The sequence below is a fragment of the Microcaecilia unicolor genome, chromosome 6 (genome assembly GCF_901765095.1).
Source record: "Microcaecilia unicolor chromosome 6, aMicUni1.1, whole genome shotgun sequence".
Taxonomy (NCBI): Eukaryota; Metazoa; Chordata; class Amphibia; order Gymnophiona; family Siphonopidae; genus Microcaecilia; species Microcaecilia unicolor.
This window is the reverse complement of record NC_044036.1, coordinates 123168028-123180855: the sequence shown is the minus strand read 5'-3', so window position 1 is coordinate 123180855 and position 12828 is coordinate 123168028. Positions and strand designations below refer to the sequence as shown.

The window sequence follows — 12828 nt, the reverse complement described above, 5'->3', positions numbered from 1 at the left end:
GCCTAATAAATAAGCTTTTAGGTGACAATTTTATAACTAGGCACCTCCTTGCAGGTGCCCCAGTGATGCATGGGGAGCCCTTATTCTGTATCATCTGGGCGCCTGAATTCCTTTATAGAATATTAATCTTAACCTGCATTGGCGCACCTAGATGTAATTCCACCCATTTATGCCAGGTCAATGGTGGGTGAAAAAGGGTGTGACTAAGGGTGTTGACCCATGCAACATGGGCAATTTTCAGTATTCTGTACATCGCATGCATGTGGTAGCCATGCCCTTTCTCCTTCCTTGATCCATCTATGTGTGGGCTTCTTTGCAGTTATGCACTAAAGGCACTTCAAACAGCACAAACCCCCAAATTCCATAAATGGTGCCTTAAGTTGTACACGCTAATTTGGCTGCATGGCCAAACTGTGCTCACAACTTAATTAACAAGCCAATCAGCGCTAATTGGTACTTAACCAATTAGCAGAACCAATTGACTTTAATTAGTATTTACACACAACTTTCTAGGTGTGTTCTACAGCATGGTGCACATAAATTCTAATGTGCGCAGCTGAAAAGGGGGCATAGCCAAGGCTGTGTGAAATGGGCAGATTGTGGGCATTTCAAAAACTATACGAACTATTATGGAAGACAGATGATCTGCGCGTAAGTTAGGCACAGGTATTTAGGCCTGGTTTTAGGTGGCCTAAATTTTAGTCACAAGAACGGCGAGTGAGCATATTCTATAAACTACGCCTAACTTTAGGTATAGTTTTTACAAACACGCGAAGAGAGTGGGTTTTCAGCGCCAATTTTTAAGGCGCCACTTACAGAATTTGGCCCAAAGTGCACTTATGCACGTTACACTAATATCCACTGAAAATAACCAGTTAGCGCTGAACTGAAAACTGGCAATTTTGGAGGCATTCCAGGGGCGGAGTCAGCATTTGGCCGGTTAAGTGCAGTTATTCAGCACTTAACCGGCCAGGTTAACTGTATGAATAGGACTGCATAAAAGTCAGTCCTATTTTTATATGGTAACCCATAGCTCGTTAAGTAATCGCACTTAATTGGCCCACTAGTTGGCTTCGGAAACCCGGAAATTCAATGCAAGTGTCCAGACATGGCCCAACCAAAATGATCAAGGGGATGGAACTCCTCTCATAAGAGGAAAGACTAAAGAGGTTAGGGCTCTTCACTTTGGAAAAGAAACGGGTGATGGGAGATATGATTGAAGTCTACAAAATCCTGAGTGGTGTAGAATGAGCAGAAGTGAATCGATTTTTTACTTGTTCCAAAAGTACAAAGACTAGGGGACACTCAAGGAAGTTATATGGAAATACTTTTAAAACAAATAAGAGGACATATATTTTCACTCAAAGAATAGCTAAGCTCTGGAACTCTTTGCCAGTGGATGAGCGTATCTGGGTTTCAAAAAAGTTTGGACAAGTTCTTGGAGGGAAAAGTCAATAGTCTGCTATTGAGACAGACATGGGGAAACCACTGCTTGTCCTGGGATTGGTAGCATGGAATGTTGCTATTCTTTGGGGTTCTACATGGAATGTCGCTACTAATTGGGTTTCTGCCAGGTGCTTGTGACCTGGACTGGCCACTGTTGGAAACAGGATACTGGACTAGATGGACCATTGGTTTGACCCAGTATGGCTATTCTTATGTAACACTGGCAGCAGTCAGTAAAACGCTGATCGCTGCTGGCTATATATGGGACCCTTTGTCTTTAAATTAAATTGAAAGAAAATTTCTCATCTGAACAGTGCTCTTATACCTATTACAAAAGCCATTTAACTTAGTTGAAAACTATAGGTAAGCTGACCACAGGGAACAGGCATGTATTGTACTATTAAATAGCATCAACATGGATCCTCCACTCTTACTGAACAGTTTATTCACATTTCTCCCTATTCTTAAGAATTTAGAGATGTGTAGCAATATCTATTGGAATAAACCTTGTGCAGGATACGGATACATTCCAGAAGGGGCAGCAAGGAGATGGACTTAAAATTGTTTTCTGACTTTTGGATTTTCAAGATTATGCATGCATAATTATTTTCATCGGAAAAATAATGTGCAGCAAACAGCAGATATAAATGTGTTCGTGCAAAACTTTCTTCCTCCCTCCCCCAACCAAAGAAACAAAGAGAAGGTTTTGCTTTGAAAATCCACCAGAATCCACAAAGTGAAAAATACCTGTAAACTTTATTAATGCAGGCAGTTAGGGTGAAGGTAAAAGGGTCATGGATTTGCTATACTGCCTTTCCATGGTACATCCAAAACAGTTTTACATATATTATATGTGGATACTTTTCCCTGTACTCCTCAGTTATAAAATTATCCTCCAGATCACCACAGCGATGCATCTGCCAAGTAAGTCCAAAGAGGTGACATTATACAGCCAATTCCATACGTTATTTTTTGAGCTTCGGACTTCATACACAAGGTTTCTAGCAGGTAGTATATCCATAAACACAGTTTTCTCAACAGATCTGAAAGACTATTAAGACTCCTGAGGCAGGCCAGTTGGCCGAAACATGGCCATGTCAAGTCTCTTTTGAGTCTCACGTTATTGATCTGGACTTGCTGTGACTTTTTGGACTATACAATAAATTTGGACTTTTTAACATCGTCTGAAGACTTTATCCTTGTGTCATCTTCGCTGTGTTCTTTGTGATTTCGAGTTTTGCGAAGACTGGTGTGCTTTTGCATTTACATCGATTATCTGCTGCTCTAACAGTTAATCTGCAGTAAATTACCTTGTGTTAACTGCAAGGCACAGTCCGCCCAGTACCTGTCTCTAATCTATGCAGCTTAGTAAAAGGCCCACACGGCTTTAGTAATGATTCACAAATAGGTCTGCATCCCAGAGTTAATTTCTTATCAGTGGCTGCCGCTTTTCAAACTGGCATTTTCTCCTCCAATCATGCATTAGAGCTTTTTATTTAAAAAAAAAGTGGTTCTATTCACAATGGCTGCAACTTCACATCATTGAAACTGAATGACTTTAAAATGTGTTAAAAATTTCACTTTGGTATACATGGGAGATCATCTCAAGAGTATTATGCTCCAATTATGTGTATAAAAAGCTGATTTGTACATGTAAATCACATCCATGTATATGTGGTAATTGTAGAAAAGCTGCCAGGTACACATATATGCTGGGGGCATGTGCATATTTCAAGGAGAAATATCTTGGGTGTGGTTTGGGTGAGATTTCAAGTATATGTGTATTCACTATTTTAAAGTGGTAATATGTATAAAGGGGCAAATTTGAACATCAGCATTTACACCTGCTTTCAGTCATAAGAACACAAGAACATGCCATATTGAGTCAGATCAAATGTCCATCAAGCCTAGGATCCTGTGGTCACTCCAGGTCACAAAGTGCCTGGCAAAAAATAGCGGTGGATTTTGCCAAGTTTACCTTAATAACAGTTTAGGGACTTTTCCTCCAGGAACTTTCCCAAACCTGTTATAAACTCAGCTACACATTCCAGAGCCTGTCAGTTAACTTCTCGTTTTGACATGGGTGGTGGAGGAGGGCTTAAGGGGGAAAGAGTTAAAAAAAATTGCCCTGAAATTACAGAAGTTTCAGTTTTGGAGCTCGACTCCCCTTGTACATGCAGTTTTGTAAAATATGTTAGTCAAACATGCAAAACCCCAAGAATGCCACTCTTTTTTGAAAATGTTCTTTAGTAAAATGGCTTATCAGAGTCAAAGGGTAATGGATTTGATACACCACCTTTCTGTGGGTACAACCAAAGCAAACTATATGCATGTAGTTTATCTGTCCCTGGACCAATGGAGGGTTAAGAGACTTGCCCAGGGTCACAAGGAGCTATAGTGGGAATTGAAGCTAGTTCTCCAGATTCTCTGCTCACTGAACTAACCATTAGGCTACTCCTCCACGCTACATACATTACTTCCACAGCACTATATGTAAAAGACTGGCATTCAAAGAGTGTTTTATAAAATGATATCATACGTGCATACATAGAACATGAATGTTCATTTACTGACCTGTACAGTCTATAAAAAGCTAGGATGAAAATAAGATGCTACAATAATATTTCCTATAATACATTATTGATTCATAAACTTTCCAGTCAACAGATTTAAAATATATAATATTTTGGGTACTTCAAAGACACTCAGAAATGTTTGTGCACATAGGTATTCCTACTCAAACTTTAAGGCATTACCTTTAATGTATGACTGTTACATCTCACTGTTACATTTAAAAATAAGTTTAAAAGGACTGATGAATTAAATAATATAATGGGGGGGGGGGGGGGGACGTAAGTTATCAATGTGGGCTACTGTTAAGATGGGATATTTTACCATTAACTTGTGATATTTTGGCACAGATTGACCTAGTTACTAATAGCTAGGGTTAACAGTAAAATAATCCTCTTAATGGTACTCCACACTGTTAACTTTCCCCCTTACTGTTATGGTAGATATAGTATACATTAGCAAAAGCATTCAGGGACCTTTTTACCAAGCTGCAGCAAAAGGGGGTCTGCGCTTACATCGGTGCGTGGTTTTGATGTGCGCCGAGGTCCCCTTTTACCGTAGTGGGTAAAAGTTAGGTCTTTCTTTTTTTAAACAAATGTCCAAGCAGCAAATGAAGCACTTGCTACGCAGCCATTTCGGGCGGGGGGAGGGAGCCCTTACCACCACCCATTGAGGTAGCAGTAAGGGCTCCCGCACTAACCAGGCAGCACGTGGCACTGCCCGATTACCACCAAGTACACACTGATGCTAAAAAAAATAAATACATTTTTTGTAGCGCCGGATAGGATAGCACTGGGGTAAGCATTCCACCAGGCTGCTTCGGTAGCCCAACGGTACTTTGGGGCTACCACCGCTTTGTAAAAGGGGCCCTGAGTGGGAGCCAATGGTAAAGGTAACCAGAACTGCTCAAGGATGCCATGTACTTTGAAACAGTCAATATATAGAGTCTATATTGGGAGTCTATGCTGGGAGTCTATGTTGAGAATCTTTTTTAAAGAACTTTTTTGCTTCAACATCATTGAGGGACACAGAACAACGTGATGGATTGTGTTTTCGGTACTCTATGCTCTCCTTTATGGCTTGCTTGATCACCTGTAACAGAGAAAAACAATATATTAGACTTATTTTTTTATTTATAATTTTTTTATTTATATATATTTATAACTCGTTCTATCTGCCACTCTAGGTAGGATATAAAATAAAGCATACATAAAATCAAATGAAACATTAGAGACACATAAAATCACATAACACCTGATAGCCCTCCACACCCTAGACAGTACCATACATGCAACAAGCAATATAAAGTAAAAACTGAGAACTTTTCCACTTAAAATCTGCACAAATAAAAGTCATTAACTCCAGATTCTATATAGCGTGACTTAAGTTGAGCATGCAAATCCAGTCGTATTCTAGATTTGTGCATGCAACTTAATTAGTTAACAAGCCAATCAGTGCCAATCATTACCACTTATCAATTACTGACACTAATTGCATTAATTAAAATTTACACTCAGAACTGTCTAAGTGTATTCTATAATGTGATGCTCGTAAATTCTAAGTCGCATAGTTGAAAAGGTGGTGTGGCCATGGGTGTGGAATGGGAAGGTCGTGGATGTTTCTAAAATCTATGCATGTGGTTATAGGATACACCCAGTCCATGCGTATTTTAGGCGATGGCATTTACACCAAGTTTTACTTGGCATGACTGCCCATGACTAAATTTAATCACATAGATGGGTGCTCGGCGTATTCTATAACTGCGCAGACATTTAGGCTTATTCTATTAAGTATGCCTAAATTTAGGCATACTTTATAGAATACGCTTAGGCGTATTTTGTTTTGGCGCTGATCTTTTAGGCGTGATATATAGAATCTAGTCCTTACTGCTTTCTGAATTAAACATTGTAGCTGAAAGCCTGTGCACATAAAAAAGTCATTAACTGCTTTCTGTATCGCAGAAGTGATGTAATACTGCAAAGTCCAGCAGGTAAGGTGTTCCATAATTGTGTTCGTTCAACTTGAAACTTAATAGTTTGATGAGAATCAAGTCTGATCTGTTAAAAGTAGGAATGTCCAGTAGAAGATTTTGAGCAGAACGCAGACTGCGTTGGGGATAATAAATCTTAAAAGAAGATGTCAAGGACAAAGAAGACCATGCTGTTTGTTTTTGGTAATACAATAACCTACTATGGCAACATAATCATTTACAAGATTATCACAGGTAGACTGGAAGAACAATGACCTTGCTCAGAGTAGCCAAACAGATAAAAGTCACATGAGACAATTTCAACCAGTCTTCAAATGTGTTTTGCTTTAATTACCATCTCTGAACCATTCAAGGGGCTCTTTTACTAAAGTATGGCAAGGTTTTGCATTTACTGTGCGTTAGTTGCAAAAACTAGTGTATGGTAAGTGCAAAGTCTGAGTGGTAAAAGTACAGAGCAGGCACTTACTGTATGGCACCACATTACCTGCAGTGCCAAATAGAATGGGTGCCCACATTATCTGTCACAACAGGTAATGCAGTACAGGCCCAAGTAAAAATAAATAGTGATGCATAAATGTGTTATGGTGGCATTCTCCCCACAAACACCCCCCACATCCTTCCCCCACCACCCCATACTGATTCTCCAACCCTCTCCACCTTCTGATTGTGTTTCCAACCCTCCAAGCACATCCCTCTCGATGCTCCCAAGCTCCCCCCCCAATTGGCTCCTGCTGATAAGTCCCTCCCTAAACTAAAGCTCTGCACACAAGCTGGCAAAGAAACCTTCACCCTATCCCTACCCCACCCTCCTCCCAGCCCCCCTAACATCCCCGGGACTTACGTGGAGGTGATCCCTAGTGGGCTAGGACAGGAGGAGTTCCCATCCACTCTCGTCCCAACTGGCTCCTGGAATCCAAATAGCCACCACAAGCAGCGGTCTTGTGGTACTAATGTTAGGGGGCATCCTTTCATATAAGGAGATAAGGAAGGATGCAGCCTACCAGTCATACCATACTACAGCTAGGGTTCATGATGACCATTATGATTCTTGGAGTCAGATGGGGCAGGAGCAGAGGGTAGTGTATAGCTTGAAGTTGATGAACATATGGATAGAGTCTGGGTAGTATACACATATGTGCAATTACTCTTCTCGCATACTAGTCCATCAGACTACCAGGGATTATCTCTGAGTAAATCAGGGATGGTAGGGGGTGGGGGTGATGGAGGGTGGGTTTCCTTGCCAACTTGTAGGCAGAACTGTGGTTCAAGGAAGGGCTTTCAAGGAGGGGCTTATCAGTAGAAGCCAATTAGCATGAGGTAACAGGGACTGGAGGACAGTATATTTAACGGATGGGGCATGCAATTGGGGAGATGGAGGGGGTCACGGAATCAGATCTGGGGAATTGGGGAATCTCCACCAGTCTGTGGCTGTACTACTGGACTGCTGGTATCATGGCTGCAGTCAGTGCCTCCTCTCAAGGTGGTGCTAAGTCCAACCATGCGATCGGCAGTCGTGAGAGTTAGCTTGCAGTACTGATCTCCCTACTAGCTGTTACGCTGGCCACTCCCGTGACTCATCCAAATCAGATCCGGTTCCTGCTCGCTACGCACGTTAAAAAAACTAGTGTAGCTTTTGCCTTTCACTACTGGATTTAATGCTCAGTAGAAGTTAATACATCTACACTAAAATCTATCATACAGTAAAGCCCATGCTAATTAATTAACACAGCTTAATAAATGAGCCCTTAAGTTTTTACTTGTTTGGTTGATGAAACAAGCAGAAATAGAAATCCCAGATTGTTTATAACTGGAACTGAAAAATGCTGATGTTTTAAAATTGTCCTTTATAGTCTGGACGTAGTTGGTAGCTCTGTTTATTTTTAAGTAAGGGGCATGTTTACTGATGTGTTATAAGGTTTTGCAGCTACTTTGTGTTAATTACCCCATATATACTCAAATATAAACTGAGCTTTATGACCAAAAAAAGGGCAGCAAAAATTGCATTTCAGTTTATATTCAGGCTTACCCTCCTTTCCCCCAGGTGTTTGTATTCCTCCTGTTCCCTCTCCTCCCTGTGGTATCTCTCTTCCACCACCAATCAATCCTCCCACCCAAAACTGGAAGAGCTCCTACTTCCTTCCTCCCTGTGTTCCTCCTCCCACCAAGCAGATGAAGCCTCCATCCCAGACCCACCCATACAGCACACCAGGGTCTACCATACAACCCTGGTGGTCTAGTGGCAAGCTGGGGCCTATGGGTAGATCAGGGAGGGGAGCATCATCTTCTCGGTGGGAGGGGGTTTGTCTGTTTGGGAGAAAGGGAAAAGGTGGTGGAAGTAGGAGTGAAAGAATTTTTGGTTCGGGGAGAGACAAGTGGAAGCGATAGCGGAGGAAGGACACCACAGCTTGGGGGGGGGGGGGGGGGAATAGGAAAAAGGCAATACACCATCGGGGATGGGAGATAGGGGGGAAATTTGAATTTAAACCTTTGATTTATTTTCAACTTAACACCCCCCCTTTTTTAGGGGGAAAAAAACATGATCTCGGTTTATATTCTCTGTGTTAACTGTTGGGAGCATTTCCAGCATCTTTCCTTACAGTTAAAGCATTTATTGTGTGTCTTATCTGCACAGATAACATGATACAATTAGCTTTACCTATTGAAAAGCCATTAACTGCATTGCATTAACAGTTAGTGCTTGGTATTTGGCTTGGTCCCTGATTATTCCATGTTGACCAGTTAACACTGGAATTAGCATACAGTGTAAAGCCATTGTGATGTCAGTGCATACTAATTCCTACACTGACTGCTGATCGCAGCTTAGTAAATAGGCTCCAAGGGGGGCAATTTTCTAAAGCTTTCTCTGCATAGGGGGGTCATTCTAGAAAGAAGATGTCAAGATACAGATGTCAGGAATGTATGTAATGGGTCATGGTTTTGTTATACTGCCCTATTGTGCAACCAAAGCAATATATATTTACTATATGTAGATACTTTCTCTGACCCTAGAGGGCTCATAGTCTTTTTTTTTTTTGTACCTGGGACAATGGCGGGTTAAGTGGCTTGCCCAGAGTCACAAGAAACAGTGGGAATTGAATCCAGTTCCTCAGATTCTTGGCCTACAGCACTAACCATTAAGCTACTCCTCCACTCCATATGCATACACAAGTGTCTAAATGCCAATATTCTGTTTACATGCTATTCTATAAAAAGCTGCCTAAATGTGATAGCTTGCAGGTGAGCATACACATGGATGGACTCTGGACAGTGTATAAATATACACATGTAATTTATGGAATACTCTGTAACACTGAACCTTTATGTCATCTGAAAGTTTACTAAACAGCTTGCATCACAGTTAAAATCATGCATGGGAGGAGAGAGGGGACAATGCTGGATGGGGAGAAAAGAGATAACAGGGGCAATGCTGAATGGTGTGGGAGGGAAGGAGAGACAGAGGAGATGATGAATGGAGAGAGAAAGAAAGAGAGAGAGACGGGGCAATGCTGGATGTGGGAAGACAGAGGAAGAGGCAAGGGCATGGCTGAGTGGTACAAGAGAAGGGGGAAGAAAGAGAGACAGGGCAATGCTGCATGCTAGGGGCATGCTGGGTGGCGAGGCAGGGGAAAGAGACAGAGGAGATACTGGATGGTGGAATGGGGAGAGAGAAAGAGACAAGAGAGGAGATGCTAGCTGGAGGGGGGAAGAAAGACAAGAAAGGATATGCTGGATAGCAGGGGAGGGAGAGACAAGAGAGGAGAGGGTGGAAGGCAGGGGAACAAGGCTGGCTTAAGTCCAACTGATGCCCTAAGTACAAACCAACAATGGTGCCCCTCAGCCCTTCCACTGCTTAACTGAAAAGACATTAAGACTCAGTAAGTGCTAAGAAATATCATTATTGTACAAAACAAAACATTATATATATTTATAATGATTGAAAAAAAAAAAAACACTGAAATTCATGTTGGATAATGGGTGTGGCAGATGGCAGTAAAAGAGTTAAGGGCATGATAGCTAGGGAAAAAAACTTTGTGATTCCCCCATTCCCTTGGTGCCCTGAGCACGTGCTTATTTTGCTTAATGGTTAATCCAGGGCTGTGACATTAGAGATGATGCTGGATGGTGGTAGAGGGAGGTTAGGAAGAGACAGAAAAGATGCTAGATGGCAGGTGGTACAGAGATAGTCAGAGAGAGAGGAGATGTAGGATGGCAGGGGTAGAAAGAGAAGAAGCTGGATGGCAGGGGAAGAGAGGAGTTAGTGAAAGACTGAGAAATAAGAGGAAGAAGAATGGGAGGGCCAGAGTGAGGGAAAGAAATTGAAAGCTGTAGGTACATGCAGTAAAAAGAGGTAGACTGAAGACTAGATAATATGAAATGAAAGCTGAATGAATAGGCAAAAATAAAAGGAAGAAAGCTAAAAGGAACAGATCAGTGTTGGGGTTGGATGTAGTGGAGGAGGTGAAGAACACAGAAAAAGATTTTAAAAAATGACATGTGACAGAAGACCTTTGGAAAGAGTTAAAAGAAGACAGGAAAGCAGAAATCACAGACTGAGGCCAACACAATTAGAAAAATTAAATGGCCAGACAGCAAAGACAGAAAAAAAATGCTTTTGATTTGAATTTACGATGAAGTAGTGTGATAGCTGTGTTAGTCCATTTTAAAAGTGAATAAATATAAATAAAAGAAAAAAAAACACAGAATAAGATGATACCTTTTTATTGGATTAAATACATTTTTTGACCAGCTTTCTTAGGCCAAAACCTCTTTCTTCAGCTCTAGACAGTATACTTCTGTTATAGTATGCTTGTCCAGACTTAAGGAAGGAGGTTTTGGCCTCCAAAGACTAGTTTAAAATGTTTAAAACTAGTCCAAAAAAATAAAGGTATCACCTTATTTTCCATTTTCGTTTTATTTGTTAATGTATAACATAGCAAATGGAAATGTCGGTTTTTGACATTTATATCTGCTTTCTTTCTATTTGCACAGTACAGAGGGCTATGTGTCACTGTTCTATTTCACTGATGTTGCACTGGTTTCTTGGGGGGTTCAGTTTTAATTTGGTCTACATGTTTTTATTTTTTGCTTGTGGTTACTTATTGTATAGTCGAGGGTCTCCCTGTGTTCCTGTGTGAATAAGGTAGGGTTTTCTGTTAGTATTCAACGTCTGTATAGGATTGATATGTACTAATTCAGCTTGTTTAGTTTTCCAATAGGTGTATTAATGTTCTACTGTCCGATGCCATGTTTACAGTGCTTCCTTTTTCCTAGAAGGCTCTGCCATGACCCCTTGAAGTTAGTACTGTTATGGTGTGGTAGAATTGCTTTATAGGTCCTGTGTGATCTTATAGGATTTTGTATGCCTAGTATTACATTTTGGATTTGGATTTAGTTCATGCCTTTCAGTTGTAGCTTAATGCGACTTACATTCAGGCACAATAAGTATTTTCTTGTCTCTGGAGGGCTTAAAATCTGTTTGGACCTGAGGCAGTGGAAGCTTAAGTGACTTGTCCAAGATCTCAAGGAGTGGCAATTGGATTTGAACCCTTGCTTCACTTATTCTGAGACTACTGATTTAAGAGCCTGCAAATCTGTGGGAAAATGTGGGATACAAATGCTATAAATAAAAAAATAAAGAATGAGATACAGCTAGTATAGATAAAACATATTCCAAACGTTTGATAACCTTAAGAGTGGACTAACACGGCTACCACACTCCATAACTCAACAAGAAATTAAAGGCCAGCAGATCCGAAGCCAATTTGGCAACCTATCAAAATAACTGATAGGCAAATCATTTTGTGGTTGCCATTAACCACGAGATTTCTGTTACATTGTTGTTGAACATCTTTGTTTGCATGTTCAACAGGAATATGCTGGATTAGGGAGCTAGATCTGTCTGGGAGCCAAGTGTTAAAGTACTTGCATATATTTCCAGAGTACTGCAAATATTGTTCTGTTTAATATGTTGTATTGATTTGGTGCATTATTTTGATTTTTTTTTTGGCATGCAATTACTGGAGTGTGTATTCAGCATGCACATAACCATCACTAACAGTGGAACTGGAGAGACAGATGATACAGCTTCACCAGAACCCCATAGTGAAGGACTCCCTCCTTGCAGTGTTCACAAGTGCCCCACTGTACCTTTACTGCTGTGAAAGTTGTTGCCTCACTCTCCAAAGATTTTAACTTGCTCTGTTCTATTCCACTCCACTCCATACCCCACCCTATTCCCAACCATACCCTGACCAGGGGCAGACTGACCATTCGGGCAACTAGGCAGTGCCCTAGGGCTCAGAGGCTTTAGGGGGCCCAGAGGCTCTGCCTGGATGCCCAGCACACCGGTGGTGATCTAGTAGTCTCGGGGGGGGGGGGGGGGGGGGGGGGGGGTGGGGGGAAACAACATGTTCTTTCCTGCCCAGCCTGCTGGGCTGCCGCTATTTCCCCCCATCCAGCACCACTGTATTTTAAAAATGGCGGCAAAGACTCCCTGCAGAAGTCTCGCGAGACTGTCGAGACCTGCGAGACTACCGCGGAAGGCTGCCATTTTGAAAACACAGTGGTGTTGGCAGGTAGGGGAATAACGGCAGTGCAGTGGACAGGACAGAACATGCCCCCTCCCACGCAGAGGCCACCAGACTGCCAGGACCCTTCAGGTAAGACTGGGGCAGTGGGGGCGGTGGCTGCGGCAGCAGGGGTGTCAGGCAGTGGCCAGGCAAGGGGGCCCAGACCACTCTCAGTCTGCCCCTGACCTTAGCCCCATCCTACCCCTTAAGGTTACCTAGCCCCACCCACTTTAACCTTCCTAAACAGCACTT

At 41.8% G+C, this 12828-nt stretch overlaps 1 protein-coding gene across 3 annotated transcripts in view; it reads right to left on the bottom strand.

Moving 5' to 3' along the window:
* Window positions 1–4750: 4750 nt before the first annotated feature.
* Window positions 4751–12828, bottom strand: part of PLA2G4A (phospholipase A2 group IVA) — a 220353-nt gene continuing 212275 nt past the window's right edge. For all 3 annotated transcript variants that reach the window (XM_030207544.1, XM_030207545.1, XM_030207546.1), the window contains one exon: window positions 4751–5109. In XM_030207544.1, the coding sequence (XP_030063404.1) occupies window positions 4978–5109 (132 nt within the window). In that variant the 3' untranslated portion in view covers window positions 4751–4977. The remainder of the gene's footprint in view (window positions 5110–12828) is intronic.